Source organism: Aquarana catesbeiana, linkage group LG06 (genome assembly GCF_042186555.1).
Source record: "Aquarana catesbeiana isolate 2022-GZ linkage group LG06, ASM4218655v1, whole genome shotgun sequence".
In the NCBI taxonomy this organism is placed as follows: Eukaryota; Metazoa; Chordata; class Amphibia; order Anura; family Ranidae; genus Aquarana; species Aquarana catesbeiana.
Window position 1 is genome coordinate 134,093,257 of NC_133329.1, and position 16,059 is coordinate 134,109,315.

A 16,059-nucleotide genomic window follows, 5' to 3' on the forward strand; every position below is an offset into this window, starting at 1 on the left:
TACAGAACTTACAAATTTCCTTTACATAAGGCAGATTGCTGGGCTGCTATATTCCGAACAACAAGTTATCTGGAACTACAAGTGTTAAATGGGTTTACAGATCAGGTGTGCTAGGCCTTGTGCATACCTTTATGTGGTTATGATTCTCCTTCTGCTTGTTTGATGTTTTAGCAAATAATCCAGAAAATGTGTTATTAACTTGCTTCATTGTGCCTTGTAGTAGCAGAGTGGATCTAACATAACATAATCTGCTACTTAGTTATCTGTGCATGAAATGGTTTAGCTTACTTGAAAATTGGCTCTGATTTATTTGTGCCAGGGTTGGACAAATCCTCAACCATTGGGAAATGTTGGGACTAGTTTTCTAGAGAATTTTCTGAAGTTGCAAATTGAAACACTTTTCTTTGGCTTTAAAAAAATGCCAGCAGCTACTACATTGGCCAGTGTGCTTTGGAGTTCAACAGAAACGTGTCCACGTCTGTTACAAACCTTATTCTATATGAAAGTTAAAACACTAAATTTGCTTGCCCGTGCTTTAATAATTTGGCACATGATCAATTTATATACTTTAGTGTAAAGAACAAGTTAGATGGGTGGTCCAGGTGTGTGTCTTATCTGTGTTTGTTATTGGACTCCCAAGTTTAATGACTTGGTTTCTTGCACCAAATTTAAAGTGATTGTTCTGAATCGATTGAATCTTAAGATGCATTGATATACGTGGGGTGGTAGTTTTTAATACAAGCCTGTGATTAGGTTTTATTAAGTTTGGGAATTTCCCTATGTTTTTGAAGGACTTTCTTACATTTGACTGGGAACAAAGAGTTGAGTTGTGTGTGTTTTTGGGCTTCAGTAGGCCATTCAGCTATTGTATCTCCTTGTGTAGTAGCGGAACTGACTGCTCAAAGCATGCAACGCTCCATGTTTTGCCATACAAATCTCTTAATGACTGCTTTTGTGTTCTTAAATGTTCAAATATTTGTTTAAGAGGAAAAAGAGGTTTCCAGTCAGACGTATGTGGAAATAGATTGTGCTGTTGAACTGAGCTTGGTGTAGCCTTAATGGGTGAAAATACAGTTTTTTGTTTTTTTTTAAATCCCTTGATCTTGATTCTAATGAAGCCTGAAGGAATGAAAAGGAAGTCTAAATTAAATATGGATTTACATTTAGTCATGTGGTAAATGTGGGGATCTGGCTGTTGAAATGAGAAATATGTTGTGGTTGACAACTATCTTTAGCCCTAATCCAGAGTGTTCCTTGGATTTTATAGTATCAAGAAGCCCCTAGAAAATCATTAGATCGGTTCATATGCTAAATTATGAGTTTGCGTATACTTTATAGAACTGATAGCTGGCCTTGGGACAGACTTGGAATATTGTAGTGGGGATACATTTTTAGTTTGCTTGGGAACACTTTACAACTCCAATTTAATAGGTCCTGTTTGTGGTCAGGCAATGGAAACTCTCTTTCAGTACGTCAAAGGCACCATGTATGACATTGCAGTTGGTATTTTACAGCTATGCTTCTCAGCTGATTATGTGTTTTTAGCACACGAGGAACCTTTTAGTTGAGAGAAAAAAATCAGCAGAAATAAGATAGACGATGATGATTTTGGAATTTAAAGCAACCCTGTTGGGTTTAAAAAAGCTTGGGAATAACAGTCCCTGCATTAGTAGAGGGATTGCACTTGCTTATCTCGTGGCCCTTGTCTCCTGCCTCCCTCACGTTCCAGCCATGTGGCCTCTGCATTCGAGACTTCCAGGAGTGTCGGATGTGCATTTCACCTGCCATATTCAGTGGTCTTGTTCTCTGACCTTTATGTTACTGTTGAGTGCTGTAGTAACGTAGAGGTCGGAGAACTCCCCTAGCAGTATCAAATGCCAAACAGTTTTGCAGAGGTTGCTGCTCTGTATCGGAGAAAAAGTAGGAGATGTGAGTTGCCGATGAGTTAAGTGCTCTCTAAACACATTTTTAGTAAAGCAGTTTGGGGGAAAAGGTATGCATAATCAAATTTGAAGTATTATGTAGTCCTGTCTAGGTGTCAGCAGCAGGTGTTGTAAAGTAGTTGGAGTATGTGATTAAACTCACTGAAATAGAAAATGACAGCTTTACTGAACTATAAACATACTGTAGGTACAAAACTAAATTAAAAAAAATACATTTTTTAAATTTAAAAATGTGTTCACAGTCACAATGAATGGAAAAAAAGTGACTTGTAACAGTGAAAATCGTCATACTGTATATATTTTGTGGACTAGCTGAATATGTTTTCAATTTACGTAACTTTTCTTTTCTGTGGCATAAATTATATTGAAGTATAATAGGTGTTTTCTTTTTATTTACAGATGTAAGGTGAAAATAAGCTGGAAGGAATCATCTGGGACTTGGATGTACACACTTTGTTACATTCCTGAATCTTCTACGTATGGTGCTTTTATAGACTTTTTTTTTTTCTGTTTCTCTTTTTTTTTTTTCTTTTTTTTTTTTTTTTTTGTTTCCTTGTGTGGAAAGACAGGATTAGGAAAAAAGAACAAAAATAAGAAAATAAAAAGGTTCAAAGGACACTTTGTGAGAACAAAAGAACAATGTACATTTGTGTATTGTGACATCAAAGCAAGTATTGTAGCATTCTTAAACAGAAGAGACGCTTCCCCTTGTCAGAAAACTGCTGCAATCAAACAAAATGGCAGATTGGTTGAAAAAAAAAAGGATATGTAAAAAACAAATAACATAAAACTGAGTAAATGAATACAGACCTGATATGAAAGCAGCTGTGCTTTATGTCAAGCGATGTGCCTGCTAACACTGATGAAGATGGATGGTCATTGACAGACTAGTGGCAATGAAAAGACCAGGAATGTATCAACTGAACTTGTCTACACAGAGACTTGCGACACAATAAATCCTTGCTTTGTGATGTTTAAGTCTTCACAAAAACCTGGGAAGCCTTAAAGGACTTTTTTTTTTGTTATTTTACTCCGTAGAGTAATTATTATTACATTGTGGGGGTAATTTAATTAATGCAGCACGGTCATGGCACTAAGGCTGAGTTCACATGGGCTTGGATGCAAAAACTCATACAGCACCTGCACGTTTTTTGGCGGTGTTCCGTCCGGCTATCAGATGCTTCCAGGGGGCCTGCTGGGAAAGTAAGAAAAGTCTATAGGCCTGCAACAATTGGTGCATACATGATGCTGCAGAGAAATTTCTGGGCAATGCAATTTAACACAAAGTAAAGCCAGTTTTTTTGCTGATCACTGGCATATCTCGAGTAGTTTGACTCAATACACGCTTCTGCCCTGGATTTTAGGGAGGTTCTCAGCCGGCATATGGATAGCACACCGAGCGCTCTCTTAAAGCCCTTGTGAACAAGGCCTAAAATATCACTCGCTTCAAATTTGGTCTGTTGTTCTTTGTGATCACCATTGGTCATTTTGTAGCAGTGATCTTCCTAGTGTTGACTTTTGTGTGCGTGTGTGTGTGTGCGTGTGAATGTGTGCGTGCTTCTGTATTCAATCCTGCCTGCCGAAAATTAGAAAAAAAAATAAAATATGTATATTTGATATATAGATATATATATATATATATATATGTATTTTATTTAATGACATTCAGTTTACCAAGCTAATTGGATTTGAAAAGCACTATGTAATGCTTCTAATATAGCCCTCTTGTCTAGAAACAGGTTTTAAAACACCTGATGTGTATACAAAGAATGCAACCATCTTGTGGGTGCAACCAGTGTTTAAGAGAAGCAGCTTTTAGAATTGAACTAGCAAGACTTACAGTTTGCAAAAATATTAGTTCACCACACAAAATGCTACCACTATGTGGAGGCAACAGGTACTCTCTGAGAATTTTTGTTTTAATCAGTATTTGTCTGTGGGGTCTCTGTGTTAGGAGAGTTGTTAGTGTTTTTCAAGTAAAAAGAAAAAAAATAGAAAATGATGGCAAAAAAGCTGTATTTTTATTTGCGTTGTTTCTTTTATATACAGCCCCCAAATTGTCTCTAACGTATGTTAAGAGGACTTGCCAAGTGCACATACATTTTCCTAAATTTTCCTTGCAAACCTTTCAAATTGTTTCAAATTGTCTCCAGTACGCTGCTGCAATAAATTATCACCACTGATTTCGCCTGCCTTTGTTGCAAAAAGGTAATTCCAGGTCAACTTTTTAGGTGAATCCCTGTATTTTTTGATAGTTTGAGTGTTGGCTTGGTCGAGCAACCTTTAAGCTCTCTATACTGTCATTACAAGATAATTGTACGTACTGTATACTTATGCAACACTCCTTGACAGGCCACTCATATAAACAGAACCTACTCTGCAGATCTACTAAGGCAAAAGTAAGGAAGGAAAAAAGAAAACATCAGCAGATGGATCATAAAAATGCTTTATTTACAATACACAAAAATTGAACGCAGAATGGTGTCTGCCATGATTTAAAGGGGTGTGTGGGATTTTAGCTTTTTAAGGGCCTGTATTTACCAATAAAACATGCTTTTTTTCTGGTCTCTTCCAATATGCCAGTGAAATGAACAGGCCCTGAGTGGGATGGCCGTTGGTGATCTTTGCAGGAGTCCTTCAACAAGCTTTACTTGGTAAATGTAAACTGATAGCTTGTGGTTACCATGTGTAGGCCTTTTTTGGTAGCAGGCCTCTTTCAGGGGTTTGCTTCAAGGGAATAAAATGTACAAAATAAACCCTTTAAGTCTACAAGAATGAACACACCTTTAAATGAAAGTACAGCTCTAATGATCATTATAACAATGTCCATGCTTTGACATAAAGTTTGTGTTTCCTGTTTTGGTAGCTGGTGGAAACAAGATTCTCCCCTGGTTTTTTTCAAAGAAAAATGTCTGTGTGTTTGTGTGTATGTATATAAAATATATACACATATAAACGCATATACATAATAAAATGTATGTACATATATATTTACATTAAAAAAATATAAATATATTATGAAAAATGTTTACTGTTTAAATATCCCATTTGATCCTTTTGATCTGGCTTATTTTTAATGAATGGAGAGTAATTACAGAAAAAAAAACATAAATACATAACTGCTATGACTTTATAGTATTTTAGTATTTCCTCTAGCAGGATGTAAGCTAAATAAACCATATACAAATGATAAGAAGAGAAAAGGTATATCTAGTCCACCCTGAAATTTTGTTTCCAATGTGTCTGCATAAAGATCTAGATAAAATATTGTATATTAATAAATCATGGGATATCTGTGCAACGTCAAACTTGTGCCAGTTGCCTAATAATAATGCTAATATTTTATTTCTCTAATATGTTTTTTTTTTTGCGGTTTTACTTCATACACAACAAACAATTTCACATTTTCAGGGTGTGAAATGGACATTTTTATTTTTGTAAGTGCATTGTACAGTGTCAAGGTAGCAAGAAAAAAAAATTGCTACATGTATTTGAACAAATTCTAAATTCTTTATTTTTGGTAAAAAAAATGTATGCTTATGTGTATTCAACAGAAATGTGTTCTTTTTTTGTAAAGTTGAAGTTTGTATTTTTATCTAAAATTAACATTTTTATATAAGTACGAAAAGCCTACTATGTTTTCTTGAACCAAAAAAAAAGCATTGTGTGGTCATATTTTTGTAGCACCATATCATACAAATATTTAACTCTCTGTTGCAAATATGTGTCGTAGCACTTGGTTTGTGATATCCTATGTTGTCCTGCTGCTGTATACAAAACTAATAGTCTGAAATAATATTCCCGTGGGTCTTTTTTTGGGGGGCTGCCTTGTTACCTGGCCTTTCACTCAGAATGAATATATATATATATATATATATATATATATATATATATATTTTTTTATGAAATTTTCCATTTCACTAAAAGGGCTTAAATTGTACCTTCAGATATCTCTTGCCCTCATGAATGCTGTCACTTTGAACATGTGCAAGCCTCCACCCAACCATTTTTTAGTGCTGTTGACTCTGTCTGTCCTTCCTGTCTACTGTCTCAACTGTAAAGAAGACAAATGTTAAGGACTGAAGTCAGCAGAGCAATTAAATGTTATTGTCTAGTGGCAACCAAAAAAGTCTGCAAGAAGCAATATTAAAAGGCTGATGTAGATGACTTAGAACTGTATTCTCAAGTATTTAGTCCACCTTCCCACATTCATAAGTTAATTCAGAGCCCAATTGCGCTTGCAGTTTAAATCTGCTAAATACATTCAAGGCGCGATAAAAGTTGTTTAAAGCCATACAGTTTGTTTTCTTTAGTAAGCAGCCACAGCCCCTGCCATCATGCTGCAGAAAAGGGCCCTTGTTCCCTATATGGATGCAGTGGTCTCTTTGCAGAGGTCAAATGTGCCCCATGCTGAGCCAGACCTATAGCTCTGCAATCAGAAAAGCTTGCAATAGCTTAAACTCCTCAGGTGGCATGTTTGACTTTGCAGAGAGACCACTGCTTTACCACAGAGAGCAAGTGTCCTTCTCTGCAGCATTCTGGCAGGAGACAGGTTTTTCTACTTAGGATGTGGCTACTTTCTAAAAAATATGAACTGTGAATCATTTTTGTTTTGATGCAACTGAAATGTATTTACCTGATTTCAAATCTTATTTAAACTGACAGATGGATTTTGAAAAAAAGTATTTTACTATATTCAACCTGGCTGTTCTCTGGATAGACAAACTTAATTAGTTTGAGCCATAGACTTAAAGCAACTATTCAGAAAATGAAGCTATACGTTTTTGGGGTTCACATAATAATTCAAATAGGCTGCTGACATTGCAAGATAATCCTTTAGCTTAGTTATTGAGGCGATTCTCTGCGGACTTTCATCATCCAATCATGTGTAAATGAATACCTTTTTCCCTTGCATGTGATTGGTTTCTTTCCAAAGTAAAATATACCACATTCACTAAGCTAAAGAAATATTCCTTGGCAAAGTGAACAGCCTATATGCCTTTAATAAATTAAAACACTTTTTGCCACACTCATTCTGTATCAGTGATACAAAAAAAATTAAAAATCACTGTCACCCAAGTCATTAACATTTTTCAGGTGGAGGTCAGCAATGTTGGCCTACACATCAGGTTTCCTTTAAGTTAACACTTGTAATGTTTACAATGTAATGTTAAATGGAAAGTAAATCAAAAATAGAGGATGGCATATATAAAATTGTTTTGGATTCCCTTTATGTGTACCTAAATTGTTTTATGCAAAGAAATTTGAACATACATTTTTGGAAGGAGATATGTCACCACCTATGTAATAAACCTGTTTGACACAGCAGCCAGTTGTGGTAAGCCTACTTTAGTCTAAAATGGTAGTACACTGCTAAAATCTCAAGCTTTATATAGCTATGCAAACACAATTTATATTATAACAAATAAAAAAATATTTATTAATATACAATTAATAAAATGAATTTCAGGCCTTTAAAAGGAGTGGACCATAATGCAAATGCTATGTTTCCCAGGTATCAGGGAGTTTTACATTTAAGTAATTAAACAGTAATCCTTTATTCGTTGTATATAAATGTAAATTGTATTTTGGATTTATTGAGCCTTTAAGTCTTATAACATGTAATGCTGTCAAATATTTTCCGTTATCATTGCTCCTTGTTTGGACATGAAACTTTTTATCTTTCCTGGTCATTTGTGCCAATTGCTTTTAAGAGGCAGTTTGAAATGAATCTGCCAGGAGGTATACAAAGTTAATGTATAAATTCTGATCCATTCCTGCAATCATCTGGCCCTCAGGATGTCTTAATTGATGTTCATGAATGTTTAAAGTGATTGTAAAGCTTTACTCTTTTTTAAAAAATTAAAGAATAAGCATCTCATACTTACCTGCTCTGTGCAATGGTTTTGCACAGAGCAACCCCGATCCTCTTCTTCGTGGCTTCCCTACTGGCGCTTCTGGCTCCTCCTCTTTTGTCTGCATCTATAGACACAGACAGCGCAACTCAGCTCGCCATAACCCCCCCCACTCCCTCGTCACAGAATTTGATTGACTTCAATCTATCCTGTGAGGAAGAAGAGAGTGGAGAGAGTTGCTGCTCTTGGGCACAGCGCTGGATAAAGATTAGGCTCAGGTAGGTATAAGGGGGTTGGGGGGAGATCCTGTAGCATAGAAGGTTTTTTACCTTAATGCATAGAATGCATTAAATAAAAAAAAAACTTAAGGCTTTAAAACCACTTTAGGATAATACTACTGTGGAGACAGTACTTCTAGGGGGTGTAGGGGGGGGGGAGCTGATTGAGGGACAAGTCTAACATGTCAGAGTCAGGGCAAAACACACAAAAGACAGATCTATGCACCCCATTAAATTTCATTTGTACAGTTGGCTCATTGTTGTACACTAACCCTTCTAGTGTAGATAACTTTAACATTGCCCCTTTATTTATACATTGCATATAAAATTATATTTTTTTTTAAATAAAGGCTTCTTTATGTTTGGTGCATTTGGAAGTACTGGATTCCACTCATTATCCAACAAAAAAAATCATTTGTATTCACCAAATCAGATTATATTGCTGTTAGTATTATTTAAAGTGTATCTATAGCCAAAACGTTTTTCTAGTTTTGGATAGGGTGAGAAAAGATTAGAACTCTTGTAAGTTTTACTGCCATTAGAGAGATTCTTTTATTTCCTGCCTGGTAAAAATGTTTGTCCCTAGGACAAAAACTGAGGAGAAATCTCTAACAGCAACACAGACAATAAGGCAAATGCCTTTTTAAATTAAGTAGGAGAATGGTAGAACCTTGGTTGTTTTTTTTTTTTGCCTGGCTCTCTGTTTCAGACTTTTCCTCACTTCCTGTATGGTAAAACGTTGTCTCCAGAACAGTGAGACAAAACCTCTCTAATGGCAAGGGTTCTAACTTTTCCCCATTCTATCCAAAACAAACCAAAAAAAAAAAAAAAAGCTTTGGGGCATAAGTACACTATAATTTGACAGTGCCATTTACTGAGCATAGCTTTATTCTATTTAATACTGTTGAATGTAACCCTATGCATTTTTCTGCCAGATGTATACAATGGGCATTTTCTTACTCTACATTCTTATTAATCATCGAGTAGTCATATCTGACCACCTTTTTGGTTAATGGATGGTGACTTATCATCTAAAGCAAGGCATCAATTGTATGATTTAAATCGGTTACTGCTATCAGTTTAAAAAGTTACATAAGTGACATAGCCGAGGTAGTGCTGCTCTAAAGCAAATGTGCCCAAAATTTGCCAGCTTACGAGTTGCATTTAGATACAACAGTAAGTGTCAGAGATTGATGAATGAAAATTGGTACTGGGAAACTTGGACAAAAGAAAACCAGTTGCCCATAGCAGCTAATCGGGTTAATAATCCTTTCACTGGAAACATTAAAGAAATCAATCTATTTGTTTGCTGCAGGTCATGTTTCTATTGGTTTCCATACATTAGGTTTTATACAGCCCTAAATTATGAGCATAACCCCTAACACCTGTTATGATGTTAATAAAGTATAGTAAGCAGCCTTTGAAAAAAAATAAAAAAAAATTATGTAGTCCGTGTTCAAACAAGTAAAATATATTATAGAGTGGAGCCACAACAAAGGTAACAAAGAATGACACCAATCATAATAATAACATACAATTTTAATTTGATTGGCTAGATTTATTCTTGTGAATATCCAGTTACCAAAATGGATGCCTTTGGTTACCATGGTGCACAAATAGATTCTTGAGACTGGTTGAAATTGCTGTTGGACGTGCACTTTCTTTTTTTTTTTTTGTTTTTCTTTTATTATTTTATCTGAGGAAAATCAATAACAGTATATAGTAACAAATGCTGTTTTGACAATGGCATAGTAGAAATTATTTCCAAAGGACAACATGAACCTGTAGCACACTAGAAAGCTTGGCTTTCTAAAAATGATAAAGAAAATAACATGTTTGTAAAATAGAGGCCTAGACTTGTCTTGCCTGACTACAAAATGGCTACAAATCTTCTAAAAGCAAGTGTGGCTAACTAGTTTTCTATAAGCAGGTATGGCTTGAATTCATCATGGCTGCTGCATAGCGTAAGAACATAAGCTTTTAAGAAAAGATTATTTTACATTGAGATTATTATTTCATTCCAACTTATTACTGAGGCTCTTTTGTTGTGTTAGGTTCAAAACATTTCTTCTTTGAATACATTCCCATCCAGTTTTGCCATGATTGAGGGTTTGCTAGAACAAAATGCAGCCAAGATAATCTTTAGTTTTGTGTTTTTTAGAGTTCTAATTCACTTAACCCGCACCTTGTAATCATTTAGCCACTGAGATGCATTCAGCGCCAAAACTGGAAATACATGTATTAACTTGTGTGTTTGCTCCTTTGCAGTTAAGTGTACGATTCAAAATGTAAAGCCTATGAATGTTTGTGTCTGCGTAAACAGAGGGAAAAAAATAAAATCCTGTATAAAAGTGTAATTTATATATTTATGTTTTGGTGGGATGCCAATAATTATGCTCATTTTTGTTTTATTGCCTAAAAGTATCTAATGGAACAAAGGCTTTGTATATCCATTAAAATGATGTAGATGGAATGTATGGTTGTAGCCTTTTGACCACCTCTTATGCGATAGTTCTATCTCTGCATAATGTGCGTACAAGTGCGTTCTTTGACATTGCACAGATTTTAAACAGCAAAAATAAAATATCCTATAAGTGATTTTGTCATTGGCTCCTGTACATTAGGTTTCTTCAAATCACAATGATTTTTTACTTAATGTTACTATATTATGCACGATACTAAAGTAAACAAAAAAAATCCCTTCTCCTTATTGAGCTAAATCTTCCTTTTATTTGTGTCTCACACACTCCCTATCCCAGACACTGCAGCCTACAGAGTGGGAAGGTTTCATCAACAGAAGAAGCATTGCTGTCACTCTATAAAGCATGGAGCAGGACTAGGTGTGGATAACATGGCACTGATTGACAAGCTACAGGATTATGAATCAACAGTGCTAATGCTGATAGCCACCCTCCGCAACATCTTTTTATTACAGTCACAGCCTCAGCCTACATGAAAGTGGCAATCTCTTCTGTAGCATAGTTACTACACCATCACAGAAAGCTGCATTAGGTGGACTTTATTGGCAGGCTAAACAGGTTTTTGTGAGACTGCAGGGGACTAAGAGAAAACTGTTAAGTGCTACAGCACATAGCTGTCGTTTTTTTAAATGAGAGGTCTTATATCTAATTTAAAGCCCATTTCAGCTTGGGCAAAAAACTCTTTGAACCTCCAACAGCTGCTAAAATGTAAAAAGCAACTTTGGCAGCTATACTCCTCTTCTTTCTGGTGCTATGTTATAGGTTGTGTAACCATAAAATGTCCATCAACAAATGGAAGCCTCCACAAGGGGATTTGAAGCAAAATCCAGCAGGAGCTACAGAGTATACAAGAGAAGAGAGGTGCCTCTAAGTGTAGCAATATAGTTACATTTAATGAAGGTACAACATTTAGCAACTCACATGGTTGACGATTAAAACAGGCACATCTAAGTATGCAGGTATCTGCGGTAAAGCACATAGACCACTCTCCGCACCGCCGGCTCTCACCGCTGTCAGTCTGCAATCGGGACCGGGAAGACTACCCTGCAGTAAAGCGATCTGAAAGTGAGGCTTGAAGCGCTCGTGGAGCGCAGCGTGGAAGGGACGACATAGATGGCGGTGAGGTGGACGGTCTATGTGGACAACTTTACCCCGGATGCCTGCATACTTAGATGTGCCCGTTTTAATCCTCAACCATGCTATTTGCTAAATGTTGTACCTTCATTAAATGTAACCACATTGCTACACTTAGAGGCACCTCTCTTCTCTTTTATACTCAGTTGTGACATGACGCTACTTATATTTGAAGACATTGCTCATTTATCAAGTCAAAAACTATAAAAAAAAATAGCTTGTCTTGCAAAACACTTTCGGACCAAGTCACTCTCAATCCAAGGTTTTACTGTATTCAAAAAGAACAAAAAAGAACAAAAAAAATGAAAATAGGCACATCTTGGTTTCACATTCCTCTTCAAATTTGATATTGCAACACAAGGCAATGAACTGATAAAATCTGTACATTAAAAAAAATGCGAGCGTCTCATTCTAGCAAGAGTTTAACCACTGGCTTCATTAGGCTATGGGATATTTTTAATAACGCAAACACGCCAAAAGAAAATTACTAGCAATTTATCACTAGGAATAGCAGATGAAAGCTAAACAGATTGAACAAATTGCTGTCTATGAAGCAGGCTACACAAGTAGCACATAGTAGCAATCCATCTCGTGTGATCGCACATTGCTCCAATTGTGAAATTGATCACTACAGGATGCTACTACATGCTAGTTGTGTACCATACTCCATAGGGAATCATTAGCTCCATGCGTATAGCAATCAATTGCTGCAACTAGAAATGAATCACTAGTGATTTTAGTAGTATGATCGAACAACTAAAAATTCCTCTGTAGCTCTAACCAAATGTGGTGATTGGCAGAAAGAGCTTAAAATCATCCCTGTAAGCTTAGCCCTAAGGATCACTGTAAAGTATTGCAATACCTTCAGATTGCAATATGTTTAGAGTTTCCTAAATGCTATATGGACATCATACTGTATATACTATGTCCATGCTTCTATAGCATTCCATTAGGCCTGCAACACTATCACATACAGTGTATAGCTTCCAGCAAAAAGTGAGCTCAGACACGTTAGGTTTTTCCAGTTTATGGGGCCCTTGTTAGCACCTGTTAAATAACTACAATAATATGGGGGGGGGTTTTAAGAATAGGGAATTCTTAAAGCGGAACTAAACTCTCCTATTATCAGTTTTTAATGTTCATGCTGCTAGCCTTAGTAAATAGGAAGTTATATTTACTTATTTTGAAATATTATATATAACCTCTAACGGGATTTTTAAGGCAATGAAAAATTAGATTTGCTAAAATCAATTTTATTATAAATCAAGAAAGGTTATTCGTATACAATCAAATAAATAGAAAATTCATATTGCTGATATTGCATAGTTATTAAAACCAATTTGGAAGAAAGGGTGATACAGCACACCACTCAATACAGTCACCACAGGGAGGGATAACGGTGATATTGGGCTAAGTTCCATAATGGAGGAGTTGTATATACAAAAGACCACACAAGTCCCCACATGCACTGAAGCTGGAAAACAGGCAAATGGGGGACTAGGACTAATAACCACCGACACGAGAAGCTCCCTGTCTGAGAAGTACCCAGGCAGGAATTTGAGGGCCCTCGTGTGTATCTAACACGGGGGCCCCCCTGTGCCGGGTAGGGTATAGGATGCAGGGGATATAAAGAGACCCCTGTCTATATAGATCCAAGGAGACTGGTTCCCCCTACCAAGTAAAACCCAGAGATATCCCAGAAGGAGAGTGGGGTACAGAACCTAAATAGGAACTGCCCCTGATAGTTGATAATGCATAGGACAAAGAAAAAATCATCACATAAATAACATTTGAAAGGGCTTAAATGCCCATATCAGGTGATAGCAATACCTCCACTCAAGGAGAGGACAAAATTGCATAAAAAATTATACAAAGTAACCAAAGGAGGAACATTCAGATCATTTGTTAGTTCCTACTAATATTTAATATTAACGAAAAAACCCCCCTAGGAGAAAAATATCTATCTGATGCCTATACACACACATCAGGGTCACTCAAGGGGAGTAACCCACATAAGGAAGGATTGGAAAGGATGGGAGCATGACCCATCTAGAGGGCTGAATGACCGTTAGAATAATATAAATAGTAATATGACGTTTTTGACTTTTTAGAATGTGATGCATTTCCCTGAAGAAGACTTAAAATATACAGGTTGAAACGCGTTGGAAATTCACCACTCAACGCCACGGCTTCCATCTGTGGTGACTGTATTGAGTGGTGTGCTGTATCACCCTTTCTTCCAAATTGGTTTTAATAACTATGCAATATCAGCAATATGAATTTTCTATTTATTTGATTGTATACGAATAACCTTTCTTGATTTATAATAAAATTGATTTTAGCAAATCTAATTTTTCATTGCCTTAAAAATCCCGTTAGAGGTTATATATAATATTTCACAATTTTATATGGGATGACGGCAATGACATGTCCATACCACCAAGGTCACATGTATATATTTACTTATTTTAACCTTTTTTTCACATTTCTGTAGTTGGTTTCTGGCCTAGGCCAAAATGATTTCATACATAAGCATACACTCCTGCCTGCATGTCTGAGCTAAGGGCAGATGAATTCCAGGAATTAAAAGCTACATAAAAATCTGCCCTTACTCAGGATGGCCACGGTTAGAAATGCTAGGTTGGGGGGGGGGGGGTAATTTCTCAAAAAAATAAAGCATGGAGCCATGGAGGGATGAGTGAGATTGTTTTCAATAGTAAAAATGCATTAAATTGTGTTTTCAGTTTGTGGTGCTCAGATACAGTTAAGTTCTGCTTTAAATATAATGCAGAGGTGGTCAAATTGTCCTTAACAATAAAAACTTTAGGTTTGAAGAAAGTGATGCTGAAGTCTTAGTAATAGTAAAAAAAATACAGTGGCTGAGCAGGAAAATGGCCCTTGGATATTGAAATGGGTAGTGGTATCTAGATTTCTGACTTGAAGGTCGTTTAAGGGCAGCTTTCTCCTACCCTTTGAAATGACAGATTTAATAGGCAATGTAGTCTGCGTTGTGCATGCTACAGGGGAGGTCATATGGATTTAATATGACTTTAAATAAAAGGCCTATGGAAGGGTTGAGGTGAAGGCTTTTGCTTGGAGTGAAAATTCCAGCATTGTCTCAGACAGAGACAAACAAGCCATAGCTTAGGGATTTGGTCAGTCGATGGGAGCCAAGAATGAGTCAAATCCACAGAGAAGATTAAGTTATTTTCACTCGCTTTGGAAGTCACATTAGAGATCTTATGACCAAATAAAAAAATACATTTTTTTCCCCTAGATTTTGGACAGAGATGTGACAAGGAGGTATAATTATGGGGCATCTTCTGGGAGCATAGTCTCCTTCAGAAATGTTATGTTTTTTTTCTCAAAGTTCACACGAGAAGACTGACTTTCTTCTAGGTTTTGATTTCCTCTCGGTATCTTTTCTCATGGTAAATTGTTTGATATACTTTCACCCATTGCTTGGAGGATCAAAATTTTTTTTTTTTCAGATATGGTTATGTAAAGGGCTGAAATCATTTCAATGTACAATTGCGCTTGGCTCTGACCCCTCTCTAGTGGGTCACTAAAGGTCATGAAAGTTATATTATTAGACTTAAAATATTTCAAAACTCAGATGCTTTATCCTTGGGATTCTTATATTTTTTTTTATAAGAGTGCAATATTCTTTTTTAATCTTTAGGGTCATAACATGTTTTTGTGTTGTGGTGCATTACAGTAATGTGCGCTAAAATGATTGGGCTGCCTTAATGCAACACGCATTAACAAGTGACACAATGCACAAGCGTGAACGGGCCCAAAGTTAAAACAAAAATAGGCAGAAACATTGCAGCTGACTTTCTTAATGAATAGAGGCAGTTTACTTAGCAAAGTTAATAATGCACACAAAGCTTAGTAAAGAACTAAAGTGAACACAGATTAATTTTATTCACCTTACTAAGTGAACAGTATCTGTTTCTTTAGTAAATTACCCCTCTGAACAGTGATCAAAAAATGTAATTTGAATTGTCTTCCTGTTTGTAGGCCAGCCTAAAATCTAAGGGTCAAGTAGTAGGATGCAGAGAAGGACCACTGCTTTCTGTGTGAGTGCAGCGGTCTCTCTGCAGCAGGCATGCCCTCCTACCTTGCCATCACTTAAATTCTGAAATCAGCATCACTTGCTTAGGGGAGCACACAGCTGCCCTTTTCTGCAGCCTGTTGCCTGTTCCTTGGATTTTTATTGCTATTTGTTTACACTTAAATTGGGCTTTAACCTCCCTGGCGGTATGATTATGTCAGATTTTTGATGCTCAAAGCGGTACAATTGTTTTGCATGGAAATTTGTCGTTTTTATATGGTAGGCCTGTAATTCTTAGGAATAACACACTTA

The 16,059-nt window shown here is 36.3% G+C and overlaps 1 protein-coding gene across 3 annotated transcripts in view; it reads left to right on the forward strand.

Annotated features, from left to right (window-relative positions):
* The window catches only part of PDGFA (platelet derived growth factor subunit A), a 101,266-nt gene extending 90,592 nt beyond the window's left edge, over nt 1-10,674 (forward strand). For all 3 annotated transcript variants that reach the window (XM_073636851.1, XM_073636852.1, XM_073636853.1), the window contains one exon: nt 2,343-10,674. Coding sequence is in view for 1 of the 3 variants with exons in the window: in XM_073636853.1 (XP_073492954.1) it covers nt 2,343-2,353 (11 nt within the window). In the remaining 2 variants the exon portion in view is untranslated. The remainder of the gene's footprint in view (nt 1-2,342) is intronic.
* The last annotated feature ends 5,385 nt before the right edge of the window (nt 10,675-16,059 follow it).